The sequence below is a fragment of the Mercenaria mercenaria genome, chromosome 17 (assembly GCF_021730395.1).
Source record: "Mercenaria mercenaria strain notata chromosome 17, MADL_Memer_1, whole genome shotgun sequence".
Taxonomy (NCBI): Eukaryota; Metazoa; Mollusca; class Bivalvia; order Venerida; family Veneridae; genus Mercenaria; species Mercenaria mercenaria.
In genome coordinates, this window is record NC_069377.1 from 52,037,320 (window position 1) to 52,057,411 (window position 20,092).

A 20,092-nucleotide genomic window follows, 5' to 3' on the forward strand; every position below is an offset into this window, starting at 1 on the left:
GGACATTATTTAATCAATGGTTACCTTGGTATAACCATCGATCTCGTAAATGAGGCTCGAACCCGCATCGGTGAGGGGCAAAAGTCAGCAACCTTTACCACTCGGCCACGAAAACCCCGTATGTAATATTTATAAATAAGAATGATAATATTGATTCTACACGGAGGAACATAGCAACCTCATTCCTTGCAGCTCACCTTTGGGTTTAGATATAATCAAACGAGTCATTATATAATCATAAATTTCAAACGAAAACACATTTCAGTATTCTGTATTACTTTATTGATACCAGTAAACTTAAACAAGACATATTATTCTTATCTTGAATGCAAAACGTTAAACTATTACATTAATTGCAAGATAATACAGGTACATTTTAAATGTTTTGTATGTAGAAACTTAATGCAGAAGTCGTCTTTACTCGTAGATACATGTATACTGAAAATATACCTTTTTTTACAAAGCATGATACCCTTCAGTGCATTTGAACGGGACACGCTTCTAGCAGATATCAGATGAAGAAAGCAAGAACGAACCGATTGTAAATAAAAAGTCAAACAATTCAGTGTAGTGTATTCTGCGCAGTATATATTTACAAAAGCACTCGTGCAACATGTAAAACATGCACGGAATCATTAAAAAACATTAGTCAGGCAATAGAAATGCAACGCCAAACAGCAGAAATGGCACTTTATTTCATGTCAAGCTCATAAAACTATTGACTTATATTGATTTTATACATAAATATATTTTTGTATTTGTTTTAACTGTTATACACTCCGATGAACCTCTTGAAGAATTCAGCTGTAAACTTTTAAAATAGCATAACAGTTCTATGTTTATTTTTACGAATTGAACGTAGTTACTGTACGTATTCTTTAATTGCATTTTCTAAATCTTTTGAAAAATCTGATTTTTCCGAAATCAAAACCGTGATTATCTTTTGTTTATTTTCATAAATATTTCATGTTTAATAAGGGCTGTATATTTAGTATCTGAATGGTATCTTTAATCTTTACGAAACAAATTACTTCAGATATAGTTTCATATTTTCATCAGTTATAAGAATGTGTAAAAAAGTTGGATAATGGCAACGACTTTTGCAATAAGTAAATATGTACATAATTATCAAAACGCACATGTATTTTGCTAATGGTCATGGTCTTTGCATCAGATCTGATAAAAGAATGATTTCAAAATTGTTATTAAAGAGCGAATCTCTGTCTTTTGGTATTGATTTTATTTTACATAACTTTGCAATAACAAAGTTATAACATTTCTTGATTAATCTACTCTACTTCTGGCAACGTTTCTTCCGTAATTTGTTTGGACGGAAGTGACATCAGTGTTCTGATATAATTCTTCAGCTCGTCTATGTCTAAGGCCCCGTCACCTGAAAAAGAACACATAGTAGAAACATAATTGATGTACTATATGACATCCGTCGTAAGGACGGAGACAAAATGGACAAACAGTTGCTCCGTCTCGGCCAACACAGAAATTTCTGGACCAATATCAGATTCCTTTAATTCGATCAAAAACGATACTACTTTACTACTTCTCGAAAGTTCGACCAACTCGACCAATATCCGGATACATTCAAATAAAAACATTACTTCTGTTTGTGTTCATCAACATCTTTAAAATCTTACTATTATTTCATTACAAATACTGAATGCGTTATGCGCTACAGGCATTGTATATTGACACCGGGCGAAACATTTGCTTCCAAAAAGCTTATAAGAATGAAATTTCTGGCCGGCGGATTTAGTATATGGGCATTCAGTTTGAATCGGATGGTGCCCTACCCAGTAAAACTGAACAGGGTATTGCATTTGCTTGGTTTACAGCGACACTTTTCATCACAAGACAAGTTTACCATTAAGATTAGTCGGATCAATATTTTTCTCTGAACGTTATCATAGAGATTATTACAATCAGGAATCTCAAAACTATTAAAATTGACTTGACTTCCTGTTGACTGTTGTATTTCGTCACATCTCAATAATGGAATGCGCCAAATACTTTTTATTCTAATATGCTTTTCTCTGTTTATACACTCTTACGCTAGAATGACGTCACGTTAACGTGCGGTGACGTCAATGTTTTGTTGCGACCAAGAAAGAGCGCTTCTATATTTTATCTACTGTTTTAGATGAAGGGCATATTAGAATCGAAATAGTTTATACCAAATTAGTATTTAAGCACTATTTATGCACTTGGGTTGTAATACGTCGTACAAGTAATTTCACTCGGGCTGCGCCCTCGTGAAATTATTACGCCCGACGTATAACCGCCTATCGTGCATAAATAAATGTGTTAAAACACTCTTTTGCTATAAATTATTTCTTAAATAACTATCATAAAATTAATTACTAAAACAGTCATTAATTAGGTGCTTTCCTATGATATGAATCAAACAAAATGTTCACGTTGATTAATCATTACAAATAAAGCTTGATCGTTAATAAATCATGATAAATATCCGATGTAGCAATACTGGCTGAAAAAGATACAAAACGTTAAAACTTACTTAATTTTGAACGATAATAATATTCCTATAGGTTTTATAATTACTGACAGTGCCCAGGAATTGTCAATTATCATAATTCTGTCTAATTAGAAATCATTTTACATGTACATCTAACCGTTATAAGTTGTGATTTTACTAGATAAAGCTTATTTTTGAGGCATTATTATGTTGTCAAATTTCGTCAATGATCAGGTCGTAAACTATTTATTCATGATTCGTCGACGATTAATCTGTTATCAGATAACCCTTTAGAAATACGTACGTGGGCGATTTTCTATAAATGAATATTTTAATCTTTTATTCATAAGGAGTAATGCTGTGTTTCTGCCATCTTCAAATATATTACATGTTTTTGACTTTGTTCTGACCTTCAAAACGTACAACAATGCCCTTGCAGGCGAGTTAATATTTAATGACGAATTTGCTATTTAATGAAACGCTAACGTCTAAAATATTGTCAGTGGAAACTGCAACACGGGTACATATGCCCTGAATTTTTCGTTGCAAACCTTCCAATTAACTTAATATGTTTAAGAAAATAAGTTACAAAAAATATCTTATAAAGAAATGTTTTAAAGGTTGTCAATCTGATTTCGTCAAGTTACGGATAGTCTCGAAAATCTTTAGACTAATCATTTACTTATTTTATACATTTTATTTATCTCTTGTAGAAATCTGACTCCCTAACCTTTTAACTTTAACAAGAAAAGATTTTTAGTATAGGAATAGACCAAAATTGATAAATGTAAGACAGGATAGAAATATATATATATATATCTCTTGGTAACTAAGCTCTTTAGTTTTATTTCTTTGTCACGAAATAGCTTATTACTTAGAGGATATTATATGAGTGTCTTTTCATATTAAATTTATTAAATGAGTTCAATAAAATATCGAAATGCGGGGCCGTGTAAGGTTTTGTTGTTGATCCATCAACATTTTCCTATTTCTTTACCTATATAGACCAAGTTGGCAAGTAAATTCGCCACCAATATTAAAACGAATTGATTACACCAGTGTAGTAGCAAATTTATGTAATGGCTTTATTTCACCCCGACGACTTCATAAATGTGATAAACAAATTTATGTATCCAGTTCAATACTCGTAAGATTGATTTTGACAGATTATTTTCGAAATGAATTAAATATTCTAACTTTGTCAGTATTAACATTTTGTGTCATATTTCTCAAAGTAAATTACGTGTGTAATTACGGAAAGAGGCGCATTACTATTTAATACCGAATGAGCGATAATTACTCAGGATTTAATACCAATTTTATTTTCACGTTAAAAAAAAGAGTTTTCAGCATGGTATCAGGAGATCCATTTCCAAAATATATGGACAAACGCAGCCACTCACGGGCGCAAATTTCAATCACTACCATTGTAATAACAGCAGGTCTAATGAGAGGGACAAAGCAGGACATTTTACGTACAGGCATGTCCGGATAACTTAGCCAAGCTCTTTGCGAATAGACTGTTTCCTTAACAAGCCCGATGTGGAGAACCAAACACGTGAAGTCCTTTCCTAAGAACCAGTATCGACCTTAAGATGCCTTTTAGGACTGTCACTGTTAGAGAGGCTGATATTCAGGACAAATCACGGCTCACAGAGGGGCACTTATAGACACATGCAAACGTACCAATGACTGTAATCATTTGACAATGAGTATCGCCTCCTTGTTCAGTTATTAAAGATTAAGAATTTGCACGTCTAGACTGATTTTATACTATATTTATTGCTATATCAAATTGATAACATTGGTTTTCAGTTACATTACCTACATTATAACACTTAATATGTCTGGAGCGTCTATTTCTGTAAAAAATGTTCTATAACAACAGTTGGAACGATAGCATGCTCGATTATTCAAAGTCTGTCAATAAAGTAAATTTTATATCTAATGCTTGGTATATTGTTCAAATTCATGTAAGAATTATGGGACTTGATGCTGTGATCTTGTTCACTTGAACCCAACATCTATATTAAGTTTCAACTAAGTATCTGCACTAGTTGTAGAGAGAGCAGTGCCCATGCCAAACTTCAGTATGCGTTTTCCAAGTCCAAAAAGGGCATAACTTTGCCAAAATACAATTCAGAGTTATAACACTACACTGTCCGCGATGTTTTATCCACCTCAGTACTTTGTATAATGATTCAATATATCATTTGCTTTGTCTTTGCAGAGAGCAATCTGTATATATGTATTAATATATTTTATTAAAATTTTAACCAAAATTGAAATTAAAAAGTGCAAAACTTGAAGACATAGTTACGCATCTTGCCACACTAATGTCCATTATCACTATCAGTAACTATAGCAAGCTTCGACTGAATATCTTAAGTAATGAAGATATATTGTCACTATGAGCAAGTATAGTAAGTTGTAGTTCAACATCTTAAGTAATCATGAAGATATTTGACCTCATAACAACGTTTAGTTGATATCAGAAGGTTTGAAGAAATTATTGTTTCATTCGTGAATTACATTTACAGACCTAATAACGTTCGAAGTTCCAAAGATTATGCCGATACCAAAAACATCATTAAAACTAACAAGAAATAATATCTTTAAAAAGATATTTGGCGTTGGTGGAGATTTAATGTATTGAAAATGTTAGATTGCAGTAAAGATAAAAAAAAGTATAATAAAGTTATTCCTTCATACTGTGCATGCTTTCTCGCACTATCCTCTTCAACCATGTGAAGTTTCAATAAAATCACTTTTTGATTCAAAGTCATACAATAGACTTTGCATTCATTACTAGCGATGGAAATCAATCAAAGTAAATTACAGTGTTTACGGAGATAGCCGAGCTCATCACGACCGTCAACATAAAAGGTTACATAAATTTGGAGTTCTAAGATTCGTGCATCATTTAACTGTTTAAATACCTCCTGTCTACATTAATCTTATTTGCTTCTCCGATAAACGTCATTAGAGGCAGTATCTATTGTATCTATGTAATACTCTTTTGAAATGTATCAAAACTTTTTGTGAAACAGTATATGAATTTCAGCCAATTAAAAGTATGGACGAATTCATTTCTGTTCAGTTCCGCTGTTTTTTATTGGTTGAAGAATTGTAAGTTTACTACTGTTATTTGTTCTTTAAGTAGGTCAACAGTTGGCTAAGACAGCTACGCATAAAAAAGAAAGGTAATTATATTCAGAGGAGAATGCGTTTAATATATAAGTTTTAAGAGTATTTCTTTACTGATAATCATGCTTAAGAATATTTATCGAGTGGTCATCACGGTATTATATTATGCTAAATAAAGTCAAAGAGTAGAATATTGACTTGGATAGGGTATTCAAGGTGTCCACAGATAAGCCTTCATGACGTATCGTAAACAGTCAAGCCGACTATACACTACACTTTCAGTCATGGAAATGAAGCTAGAGAGTGAAACCAAATACATACCATTATGGTCGAAAAAGCGGAGCAGTTTTCTTGCCAAAGATTCAGCCTTGAAACCATCACCTGAGCGTTTACCCCACGTTGTTAACCCTGTCCATCGTCGCTTACCCCATGTATTTAATGCAAGCCATGCTCTGGGGTTTCTCGGTCGTTTCCCCCAAGAGGAAAACTTTGCCCAGTTTCTTTTATCTACATTATCTGGCTCTACATCTCTTTTACCCCAAACAGCAAGTCGGTTCCATTTTCTTTTATCTGGTGTATCTTCAGCCATATCGATTTTATAGTCGTCATCACGTTTTCCCCAAGATGTAAATTTCGCCCATTTCCTTTTAGCAGCCTCTAAATCATTGTTTATTTCGGACCTTTTACCCCATGATGAGAATTTTGCCCATTTCCGTTTATCCAGTTCATCTAATATCGGCTCATAACTTCTCTTGCCCCATGACACGAATTTTGCCCATTTTCTTTTGTTGGCTGCATCCATCTGTGGTTCATTATTTCTCTTGCCCCAAGATGAAAATTTTTGCCACTTTCGTTTATCTATGCCATCAAGACCTGTTTCAATGGCTCTCTTGCCCCAAGAGGTAAAACCAGACCAACCCCTTTTAGAATCCTCATCCACATTATTGTCAACGTTCCTTTTCCCCCATGTACTTAAGGCTTGCCATTTTCTCTTATCTGTACTTTGTTTTGACCGATCCGACTCATCTATTCTTAAGGGTTCTGTCAAAACCTCGAGGTCCCTTTTGTTATCAATGTCACCATTTATCCATCCTGTATTAGAATCAAGCGGTTGATCACGTTTCCCCCATGATACAAATTTTGACCATTTCCTTTTATCTGCGTTTAGTTGAGCAGTTGACAGATCTTCCTCACGTTCATTAGTTGGAATGTCAACATAATCCCTTTTTCCCCATACTGCAAAATTGCTGTCCCATCCACGCTTGTCACCAGCAGATATCTTTGCATTCACATCATCGTTCAATTTCTCATTTGTTATATCCGAATTTGACTGATCGTTTAGGTCGTCATAAATATTGCCCCCAAGAACGTCGTATGTTGATTTGCTGTGGCACAAACTGTTCGTTAATATAAAAACTAATGTTACTGTTAATGTCCATAGGCACTTTGTGTCGAATCGCATCTTCCGGCGGTTACTTGTTTCTGTAAAAGACAAGAGAAAACATTACAACCGTTTCCATACAGTTCAATACAATCATTGTTAGTAGATGCGGCTTACTGCTGAATTGCCAATACGAATCGCACAATAATTATGCGACAGTATATATTCAGAGTAAAGATTTTGCATGAAAGAAACAATTGTTTTAGTGTTTTTAAGGAAAGAATATTTCTAAGATTAAGAGTATTTGCTGATGTCAAGAATGACGCTCATTTAGAGGGATACGTAAAGAACTTCATCATCGCAATGAACTTTAATCAAAAGAAATACGTCCAAAAAGTGTAGAAAGTTTCAATTCAGTTTAAATTTAATTTTACTTATATATTACAATATACAATTGCCATCAATTTGATGCTATTGCAGAAGTGAAAACCTCTTTCTCCTTATTTTCAGACAGTTTTTGAATTTCTAAAGTACAGATTAGACAGGTATCATGTTCAGAACTTTAAAAAAATATTTAATCATACATCGAGCTGTTTACTTTTTCTACAATATGATATAAATTCGAATCTTATTTATTTATTTATTTGTTTATCTGGGTTTTACGGCGCACCAACACAGTATAGGTTAAATGGCGCCAAACAGGACTACAAATTTTGGTTTCATATCTCATTTACATCGAAATAAAAACATGAGGTATGGAATAAAAATTTGTATACCTGCTGGAATCACAGAGTTACAGCAAAACCAAGTGTTAAGACCCTATTAGTCGCCTCTTACGATCATGCAAGGGAAAGGCAGTGGTTCCAATTCTTTTCATTCACAGATCGTCCCAGAACCACATGAGGCAAATTCTAATCTAGTACCAATATACTTTGGCATGTACAAAAGTGAAATTGAAAAGCCGTTTGCAGAAATGAACAGAAAAAAAAACAACATGAATTAGATCTCAAAAGTTATCTCTTTAGGAACTTTTATAAAATGCACAAAAAACTGAATACTCTGAAAAGTGGTCTTTAACAACGATTCATTTTCTCTTACATTTAATGTAGTTAACTCGTAATGACTTCCAAAGCTTACGCACAATTACGTACAGTTCGAAAGCGGTTTCAGTCAAAATGGAAAGTAGCATGAGCAGACGGTTTTCGTATTGTCAAAGCAATGTAGAAACATAGAAAACAAAACTGGACCGTCTAATGCAGTTGTATGCGAATACTTATGCTAACAGTTGTATGAGAATACTTATGCTAACATAAACGAAAGAAAACTAACAATTAACTATTTAAAGCAATTAATGCTAAAACAGATAGAGTGTTTAATCACCCCCACAAAAATCATCACATGTTTTGTTCAAAAAGCTCAGTTATAAAAATGATTTGAATCTATGTTACCCAAATGGGGTAGTACTGACTTATCACATTAAGGATAAATTGCAGCAAAGTAACGTTTCAAAAGATGGCTTTACTCTGTAATTAACAAAGCACTTTCGCAAATCACATGGGCGTTTGGTATAAACAATAAAAAAAATGACAAAAATATCTTTGCGTTGTGTAACATTGATAGCTCTTACTACAAATAAAACCTTGAAATAGCTCTGATATGATGTTATCTACATTTATTTGCACTACTAATACAAAACACAGTTATCACCTCGTAGAAAGTTTCTATTCAATAGCAATTGCAAAACAGTTATAGCGGTTTCCTTATTATAGTTTTAATGGCTATATTCCTGTCCTGTTTTGAACTGAATACTTGTCCTTGTTTTATAAGATCCTTTAGAAGCATAGAATGCTACCAAGCAAAATAATAGCAGCCACAGTTTGAATGAGTCTGTTCATGAGAGGAAACAATTAACATTAAATTTTTGACTGAAAAATGTCCTTTGATATAGACTGTCATACGAAAGACATCTGTATATTAGTTACTGTTGCATAGTGTTTTCAGTTAATAACTTAAATAACTTTCCAAAGTAAATCAAGGTATTCAAAAACGTCTAAAGTTTGTCTTCATTATCATCACTGCTTGATATTTTCAAAAAGGAGTAACAATATCCATATTAGATGAAAGAATGATCCTTTAAAGATAAAGCCAACAAAGTTATGAGCACAGTATTCTGAACAGGTATTATGGATAATAGCTCGAAAGAATAGTCAGAAATTAGACACACATAGATATGCGTCATTGCCTGAGTGTTTGTTTTTCTTTAATTTAATGAGGTATCAAAACAGTGAGAATTCACGATATCTAATGATATTCTACGTAAAAACGTCAATGGCATGTGTTCATTTCCTACGCAGTAATTGAAATGTGTTGAAACACGTAATGATCACATGTACACAGAAGCAAACTTCCTATTTAACACCTAAATATGCAAAAATGAAATGGTATTATACTTGCTATTATACTAAGGAAATCGCAGCCACACAATGTTCAAAATGAAACAGGACATATACCCGACGCCCGGAAAAATTCAATAAACTTGACAAACTGACTACCCAAAATTATCACCTAACACACAAGTGTTACCCACATTTTAATATTACCGAACGTGGTCAAACAGTGTAGTTCATTGTAATGATAGAATTACAATAAAAGAGCCGCACCATGAGAAAACCAACATAGTGCATTTTACGACCAGCATGGATCCAGACCAGCCCGTGCAATCCATGCTGTTCGCTAACGGTTTCTCTAATTACAATAGGCCTTGAAAGTGAACAGCATGGACCCTGACCAGACTGCGCGGATGCGTAGGCTGATCTGGATCCATGCTGGTCGCAAATGCACTATGTTGGTTTTCTCATGGTGCGGCTCAAAACATGAATATATCTAATTCTGTAAAGTCTAGTCAGCTGCACGTTTATCATTCTTCTGTTTCACGTAGCCATGAATGAAAGATCTGCGACTATGAACTAATTTGGAAGAGTATCAACTTCGAAAGCAATGAAAAAGTCATAAAGTGAAACGATAAGAATTATACCATTTGTGCTAATTAGCAACTAGTGAGATTCAATTAAACTGTAAGGCATTTTTATCAAAACCTATCATATATATATATATATATATATATATATATATATATATATATATATATATATATATATATATATATATATATATACTAATAATAATATTTACCCAGACATGTGCAATTCATTGACTTAAAGGCCTAGTGTCCCAAAATACAATTGAACGCTTATTATTTATTTTGGTGCGACGAATTTTGGATCTTTTTGTGGCCCTATGTTTACGTATTTAAACAACTCTCTTAGATATTAAATAACATTTCCGTATTATGGCTTTTATACCTCGTTAGTTATAACTGCGTCTGTGGATAAACTAAACAATTATAAATTTGATCTCCAGTGGTACTTTAAGTTTTGTTGGTTTACCACTGATACAGAGATATTGTGTGTTTAGTTTTGCGATGTGAACTCTTATTACATCTAATCCAAACGTATTTGTGTGGTTCTCGAAACAATTTTCGAAATAATTACAGTATTAATATGAAAGACGAGGTATATAATAAAGGAATATAATTTTGAAAATAAATACCTGTGAATAAATCTATAAATCTATTGTATGTATTTAATTGAATGCATACAACTGAAGAAAATCTTGTTTGATATTCATTAAAATGATTCATAGCAATTATATTTCTTCCAAACAACGAAATTCGAACAAAAGTGGGAGCCATGTTTGATGTGGGAACATCATTTAGACAAAACACTTCTTTTAGTAAATATACCTATTTGCATCTTAACGTTATATAGACTTAAATGCAAAATATACCGAAGGAGTGAAAATACGATAAATTTTGTTGTTTATCCATTTTCACCCCAACTGCAACGAATTTTCAATTTCAAACAAATTGTGGCAAAAAGAACCTGTTTACATCATCATCTGGACAAATTTCAAGCATAACAGCTGCAGTATATAACCAGTATTGTTCAGCAAAATAATCGTCTTTGTAGAAAATTGAGGCTGGACTGTACATATTGAGGAAGGCCATTCCATAGTCCGATTGTACGGGGGAAGAAGGAGTTCATGTGGTATTGAGTACGGGACTGTGGAATTAGGTAGTTCAGGTTTCTGGTCGGAGTTAGATGGTTATGGTCGACGCATACATGATTCGTTCGGATTTTGTAAAAATACATGAGAGAAGATTGTATGCGCCGTTGTTCTAAAGTTTGCCAGTTTAGGGTGTTAATCATCTGGGTTACACTGCTTGTATAATTATAGTCGTTAAAGATAAACCGTGCAGCTGATCTTTGCACCTTTTCGACTTTGTATGAGAGGGACTTTTGCCAGGGGTGCCAGATGGATGAGCAATACTCGAGTTGTGGACGGACATAGGTGTTATAGGTTTCTCTTTGACCTTTTTGTTTGTTGTCTGAACATTTCTTTTGATGAATTTAAGAGAGTTGTTTGCTTTAGAAGAAATAGTATTAATATGTTCAGACCAGTTTAAGTCGTTAGTTAGTGTAACACCTAAGTATTTAGCGGTATCGGTAGATTTCAGTTCCTTGTCATGCAGGGTGTAAGGAAACATGACAGGGTTTCGTTTGCGAGTAATTCTCAGCACCTCACACTTGTCTGGATTAAATTCCATTGACCAGTCCCGTTCCCACTTTTCAAGGGCGTACAAATCTTTTTGTAGTGTTTGGGCATCAGATGAGGACTTGACTGTAAGGTATACTATGGTAGCATCTGCAAACAGTCTTGCCTTACTTCTAATAGAATCTGGTAGGTCATTAATATAATGTTAGAAAAAACATTCAAACAACCTGTGAAATCAGCCATAATATTACAGAACATTGTATTTGTGTTGCACGATCAGCTTTTCCTTAATAGATTCTAATGCGCAATTATTTTGTGATGACACTGCTTTCATGTGTAAAGCAAAAAACTGCCATAGGATTTTCACAGTGTTATTAAGGAATAATAGTTCTCACAGCTGGTAGTGTCTGTATACATTTTATGTCTATTTATGTTTATATAATACCTAAATTAAGCAATGGAACTGTGTCAGGTAGGTTGGTTAGACAGTAGTTTGACGAATTTATTTGATACATGCCTTGCATTCCTGTAAAATACTGCATAAAGTGGCTACATGTCCGGAACATTCAACGCCTTAAAAACTTGCCATTTTTACATATCTCTGTTTTGATCAATAATGAAAATTCAATTTACTATGTTTAACATTGATTTCAACAATTCTGAAAATATCTTTTTTTTTTTTTTTTTTTTTTTTTTAAATCGCATTATTTTTTTCAAAGGAGGGACGAGATTTTAAGAGCATCTTAAGTATCCAGTAGCAAGGAACAGTATGGGACAGTAAGATAAAGCATGTATCCGTCGTCTAAAGTTTTACTGAAATCTGCCAACCTTTGTGAAAAGCTTGTTTTACAATTTATGTTGTCTTTGTTATGAATGAATCATGTCGTCGAATTCATATACGTTATTTATTCATTTGAAATATTGATTTCATAATATTCAATTGCAAATGCTAATCTTTAAAATGTAGATCTATACCATTGGCGTAGGGGCGATTTTAAAGTGTGTGTGTATGCGTGTGTGGGGTTTGGGGTTGAGGTTGGGGAGTGGGGTCATGGGATTGCGTCCAGCCTAACGTACCCATATTTTACCTGACTTTTTTTGACAACCAAATTAAGGCTTTTTGCCCTTATTGACATAGACATTACATCACATATCAGTACACCTAAATGCTTTCTTGAATTGGATCTTTTTCCTCTATATACAGTAGTTATTTCTAAAACATTGGAAGACGTAGCCCCCTCCAACGCCCCCCCCCCCCCGACACACACACCCTCCGCCATTTCCCTGCTCCCTGCTCCTACGCATATCTTTATAGCAGACTAAAATTTTAAAATTCTAAGTCAACGAAAATCATCAATTTCAGGAATTGGACAAACATTACAAACACATCAAGAATGTATTCGATGTATTCGATTCTAGGACATCGTTTTGGTCATTCTGATAAGACATTTTCACTTGTATGCAAAAGAAGCATAACAGAACTAGATAAACTAGATAAACTAGATTGAAACAACATCTAACAAAAGCATATTTCTCTAAAATGGCTCGACTGACATACATATTACTGAATAGTATAGTGGTTAAGATTCGTTTTAAGTCCAATTGTAAATGATAATGTATTTGCTGTTCCATTCAGATGAATATTAATTGCCAATAAAGTCATTTATGTGTAAATGTGTAAAAACCGGTTCATCTTTGTATACAAATATATAAAGAAAATAATTTGCGGTACATTTCTATATCACGTTAGCTCATCTAATATACATAAAGGTTCGTTAGCATCTAAAAGATCATTTTTGCAAAAGACATTCTTTTCAGAATTTCCCTTCTTACAATCAATTACGTTGCATGTAATCACCTTCTTTGCCAACTAAAGCAGCTAGTCTTACCACCCTGGGGATGTGCTGCCATCTTTAATTAAACAGCGAAATGATTTTCACGGGTTTCTGGCTACACATAACAAGCTGGTGCAAGTGATTAGACCAATCGAGTATACTTAGATTGTTACGCTACTTGTTTGCAACTAATTAAACTTCTTGTCCATTTCTGAGAGAGAAACTAGAACATAAGATAATGTGACATTGACATAAATAAGTTCAAATGATTACCAATTTGACATTTTCACTAACGTGTCCGCATTAGATACAAAAATAGAAAAAGGTGAAAACCACAGCCCCTCCCCCAAGGAAAGGCACGGTTTGATTAAGCATGTTCATGGACGGTAGTGGAAATGCCAGCTACCGTCAACGCCCTTTAGCCCCGGGTTGATCAAAACTCAACATTTACACATGCTGTAAGTACCAGAATATAATTTAGAGACATCTGCAGATATATTCATACGGCGGTGCACATGGAACCCTAAAAGCGGCATAGAGTCCCCAGTTAAAATAATGGCTTGCCCTAAACGTGAAAAATAATGAGCAGAACTAAACAAGGTTTATGAGGTATAAATTCCGTGCTAAAGGATCTGAAGAGATCAAAATATACAACTCTGATTGAAGATACGTGGATACTTTTTACGGCCAAGTAAAATAAGTCAAGGAAAGTTAAAGGCTTATTGTGAATCAAGTCTGCAAGACCAAAATAGAAACAGTAATCGAATTAGTAACCAAATGATTTAAATACCAAGAAAGTCTATTTTTATCAAATACGTTATGTTTTACTTTGAAAATAATAAAAGATATCCTAATGGAAATGACTGTATACGTCAATGATTACATGTTTGATGATGTTTCGAATTTTGTCTTCTCATTTGAGCCGCACCATGAGAAAACCAACATAGTGCGTTTGCGACCAGCATGGATCCAGACCAGCCTGTGCATCCGCTTTCAAAGCCTATTGCAATTAGTGAAACTGTTAGCGAACAGCATGGATTCTGACCAGACTGCGCGGACTATGTTGGTTTTCTCATGGTGCGGCTCATTTACTTTCATTTTGTATCCGAAGCACAGTGTACAAACTAAAACATACGCCACTGAATTTGTAACTTATTTAGAAAAAATAGATAAGGCTTTTCGATATCCGTTTTTTTTCTATATGGTGTTACACTTTTGTGTTAATCTGCATAATGAAAATATTTGCCAAACAAGAAACGGTATTTTACGATTCTTTGAAACTTTCTGAGCAACAAAGGTAGATAGTGTAACACTAATAAAAGGAGCACGTAAATTCTTAAAACACACCTCTATGGGCAATCATTTTATTGTACTGTTTTTAAAGTTAACTTCCAGACCACAACACAATCTTAATAAACAATAAGGTTAATGTTATGGGTATTATCAAGATTTAGATAAAAACATATTAACAATTTCAAAATTCCAAACATCATAATCCGTATTAATGAACCGCTCTAAGTCATGTAATGATGACAATGATAGTTAAAAGCTTTCTAATGAAAGTTTAATACATGCAGGATTGAATACAGATATTCCTAATCACATCGTCCTAAGGGACATTTATATTCTAATATTTTCATTAACTGTGAGATATTTAGCAAATCTTCTCTTGTATAAGTTATACTACATTATATTCTAAATGACAACACAAATAAGTTCGAAAACCAAGGGTGATGTGAATGGCAAGACTTTGTGTTTCTCACTATTTATGAGTCATATCAATTAATCTTATAGTTAGCTTTCGTGTTTGTTTGGGGGGTTTTTTGTTGTTGTTGTTTTTGTTTTGTTTTTTTTTGTTTTTGTTTTGTTTTCTTTTTTAAGATGATTTGCGTCAGTGTGAAGTAGGATAAGTTGTGTTCCTAAAAAGTACTTGAAACATTATAAATATGTTACAGAAATGCACAAATCACTTGATATAAAGTACTATATAAGAGAAGTCTTATTTATCTTTATATTGTCTGTTAAAATAAGGAAGAATACTTTATAAGCAAAGTTTTGATGTCTTAAGACAATTTGAAGACATTGTGTTTTTGGAGGATTATTAGAAGTTTTATAAAAAGATGTTATGAACTAACTATTTTTAGACAAACGGCATATTTTGTTTTCAACCCTTTTACAGTTGGACGTTAAGCTTTGATATCCTCTTTGATCATGCCCACGAGACACAGGTGGAAGGCAGACACTAGGACTAAGCTAGTTAAATACCTGTCTTCTGGTCTTTTTCATTAGTCCCTTCATGGTGTTTTCTTTGATGTTCTGCTGTCTCGTAGGCATGAAGTACATGCATATTGTTTGAGGCCTTAAGTTTTTATATATATATATATATATATATATATTATACGTGCACCTTATTGATTGGTGTTTTTTGTTGTTGTTTTTTTTTCATAGTGTGCCTTTAGATATCAGTTTGTATGTAGGTTATTTACCTTTGCGATTAGTTGGGGATAAAACGTGACAAACTGCGCGCAGTTAACTTGTTTATGCTGTCCAGTGGTGCATCGTATGATAAAATAAGTTACAAATGATTTAAGCGCACTTGAAAAGAAACCATTGTATGAAAAACAACGAATGATGTAGAAGCTGCTGAATGATAATGAACAAAAATTTATTTCCTACTCGAAATGTATAACTATTGCTTGATGCGACCGGTCTAAACACTGCGTCATGTGTAGAAGCCAGTAAGAATATCATACACACCCTGTGCTCCATATTCCAAACAGGCTCGAAACATTTCATTAGAGTCACACTTCTGTTTGTTGAAGGGCAAAATATGTTTGAAGCTAAACGATATTTATATACAAATTAGAAAAAATAACATTATCTTTTCCTTTTGGGAGACTTTGTATAAGCGTTATATAAGAATTTAATGAATTAAATAATTGTGAATGCGGATTCCCTGATACTATCGATTTTGTACTTCTGGCATATAATTTCATTGAATCACTTTTAAGTTCTTAAAATCTCGTTTTAAGGTTCTTTCTCGTTAATAAAATTCAACTTATGTGTATTGTAGCCGCAAAGCTTTAATAGTGATTTATCAAGTTTTAATAATGTAACTTTATCAACTGATTATTTACACTTATTTTTGTTCCCTTAGTGCTTAATACAGGTTAGATTTTCACTGGAGGCATTTGTAAATTTGATTTTCCTACTAAACCAAGATAGAGTTATTTAAACCTAAGTATGAATGTGCTTAACAATTGGAATGAATATAAAAAACTATTGTATAATATTTCTTAAATTATGGTGCAAGAAAGGTTGGAAGTAAATGAGATTGAAAGGTACACTCGGTTTTGGTTCAGATTGTTGAAATGTATTAACATCCATCAAACAAATGTATACCTAGAGTTATATTGAAATAAAAAGAAAACACTCTTTAAATATATACTAAAGTTGGTTTCAATTAGTTTCCTTTTTCATTGTTTTTCTTTTTTTCAGATCAAATGAAAATTCTTCATAATGTAGCTTTTTACATATTCCACACTCTCGCATTAAATACAGTATACATAGTTTCTTCCCTTATTACCTTGCCCATTTCTCAAATGATTGATTCTAATTACATTTACTTTTATACAGTAATCATTTCTAATTTGAGCTCTTATATTTTCCTGACTCTGAGTCATTTCGTAACTGATTACATGAATAATGTGCGAATTCGCCAATTATTATCTAAATTGTTCACAGTCATTTGTTCCCAGACAATTATCTATTGCCAGGGTAATTTATCAGACTTTGTAAGATTTCAGATTTGTACGTTTAAGGTTTTTTGAGAGACTTCCCAGTGCTTTTAAGGTCAAAGGATGCAAAATATGTTTCTTTATGTCAGCAGGTTTTTAATCAGGTCATTAAGCGGCTTTTCAACCCTTGCTGTCGCAGTGTCTCTAGAATTTACGACTTCCACAGAATAGCTCTGCAGCTTCGTATTTACATGTAACTGGCCATAACATAACTTGGAAGCCAATATCCGGGATTCCAGTACATATACAGGTTATGAAATATCAATCTTTGCATAAATGTTAATCCGACAACCGTCTACCGCTTTACCGGTTTGTATTCCCCTTTGTAAATTAAAATGGTACAGTACAAAAGCCTTTGTTAGTATTTAAGTTCTGGTACGGATGCCAAAGCTTGTACATATGGACGATCATCTGCAAAAGTGTTAAGGGATGATGCACCATAAAGAAGCTATTCCACTTCCCGTGGCGCTAGTAAATTCAGTAAATACAGCTAAAACTAGGGTTAGTAAAATACAAAAAATAACACCTGTTTAAATATCCAAGGTTGACTTTGGGTACGCACCATCTGACAATTTGTTAATTGTAAGTTTAAAAAAAAAGGTTTAAAGTGACTTTCATTAAACTGCTGTATTGATGTCGGAGTGTCTTGACTCAATTAAACTTCAAAATGTTTCAATGTTTTTATTTTTCCTGAAAAAAAATGTGTAGATATATTAACTCTTAACTGATACATTTGCGTATCTCTGATCATTTTATATATAAGCTGTAAGAAGTACATGTATACTACACTCGTAAAATTTAGCTATCTTTCTCTTATAAGGTTGTTGTTTGTTTAAGACCAATCGAGGTTCGATTGTAATAAAAATAATCGGAAGGAAGCAATAAATACATCCTGATATATACTTGTTATTCCATAAGCTCAGCTGGTAGGGTATAGGATCCCCTTTCGGCAGGACTAGAGTTTGAATGCGGAAGCAGGAAAGTATTCTTTTTACCTCTGCCATGTCATCTGTTTTGGCAACTTGTTGAACTTCTTTAAAATCAAACAGAACTTTAAATACCTATAAAATGAATGCTTTCGAATCAATGCATAAAATATGTAATACACAAATTAAAACAGGTATTCAAATAAAATTCACTCTTAAATCTCCTAAAATTGTAATATAGAACAATGTTTTTGTTGTTGTTTTTTTGTTTTTTTCTTTTTCATTTTGATGGAAAATTTTACATCCAGAAAACTAGCGCAGATATAGTTACCATGGTTACTTCACTAACGTAAGTACTTTGTTACTGACCATGTTAGACAGGGTCACGCTATATAAAAGGTCATTATTTTGGGATCTCCAACGGTCGGACCAAAACGTGACCGCAGTATAAAGGTGACTGCGGACGGATGACGCTACACAGACAACAAAAAACGCTGTAGAACTACTTACGTTTAAAGCGAATAAACACATTCATCAATGCTCTGGTGGGAAGTTTAATATATTGCCCTCTATACAAAAAAAAAATGACAAACTGTGACAGTTTTAGACATGAGAAATAAACTGAAAACAAACAGCTTAAAAGTGTTTTATTGTCATTTTGATCAAAATAGTACCATAATGTTGTATGATATTTTAAGTCAGCACATTTTGAACGCTTTTAAAACTAATGCAGTATATATCATAGCATTTACCTTGGGATTTCTGCTTTTAAAGATTTACCCACTCATCTTAAATCGAGTAAACCTTTGGTATAAATTGTTTGTAAACGTAATGCTATCTATTTATGTATAGATTTATGATATTAATGTACTTTATCACTTGTATTTCGACACGCCTAAGATTTTATGCAATTTCCAAATTTGTATAGAACCGTTTTAGTAAACTCCCACAGAACAGGTTAAACAAAATTATTTTTTCAATCTTTACTGTTATTGTCACGCAAATATCGGACTTTTGTAATAATAATCATTGTTACTATTTCCATTTTCATCATAAATGTGCGTTTTACATGCCAGTCGCAGATATTTCTTTTCATTTGTTATTTTCTTTAATGGCACATGCATCTTTTTCTGACCTCTTCAAAAAAAAAAAAATTAAAGTGTAAGGGATATTCTTTACATGAATTTCACGTAATTGTTGCTGATGTTTATCCCAACGTCCATTTATGCCGTTTCCCGTATTTTATTGTTATGACGTAACGTCAATGTATTATTTAAAAAATGAGATATTTTAACACGGAAACCAATACATGTTATTACCTGTATATACATATATATTAAACGGGACCGAGTGGTTAAGTTAAGGCCCGCTGACTAAGTATCACTTGCATCTCACCGATGTAGGATGTTGAATTCTTCATGTAAGGAAGCCATCCAGCTGGCTTACGGAAGGAAGGCTGGTGGTTCTACCAAGGTGCCCGCTTGTGGTTGAAATAATGCACTGAGGGGCACCTGGAGTCTTCCTCCATTTGGAAACTCGCCATATGACCTGTACTTGTGTGGGTGCGACGTTAAATCCAACCAAAAAATATTTATATGCCGATAGTGTACAATACTTATGTACTTAAACCTTACACTATTACCAAAACTAATTTTAGAATCACACCAAGGCAGCACACCGCAAAAAGCAAATACTTTCGTATAGACACTAGTGAGTTTAAAGCGCCTTGATATGATCCAAGTGAAACCAAGATCTTATACTGACCTTTGGATACTATTAGATAGAATCGATGTACTATTGAGTCTTCATCATTTATTTAGTTTGACTGTACTTACTTGTCCGACCCAATATTTCTGCGAGGTTAACCAAACGATAAACAACAATGAATAGCCTGCAGCAAA

General features: G+C 33.4%; 1 protein-coding gene across 1 annotated transcript in view; it reads right to left on the reverse strand.

Annotated features, from left to right (window-relative positions):
- Positions 1–259: 259 nt before the first annotated feature.
- LOC123536832 (uncharacterized) overlaps positions 260–20,092 on the reverse strand; it is a 40,027-nt gene continuing 20,194 nt past the window's right edge. Inside the window, exons 2-3 of the mRNA XM_045320302.2 lie at positions 5,960–7,120; positions 260–1,393 (exon numbers count right to left, since the gene is read on the reverse strand). Of these exons, the coding sequence (XP_045176237.2) occupies positions 1,290–1,393; positions 5,960–7,100 (1,245 nt within the window). The 5' untranslated portion in view covers positions 7,101–7,120 and the 3' untranslated portion in view covers positions 260–1,289. The remainder of the gene's footprint in view (positions 1,394–5,959; positions 7,121–20,092) is intronic.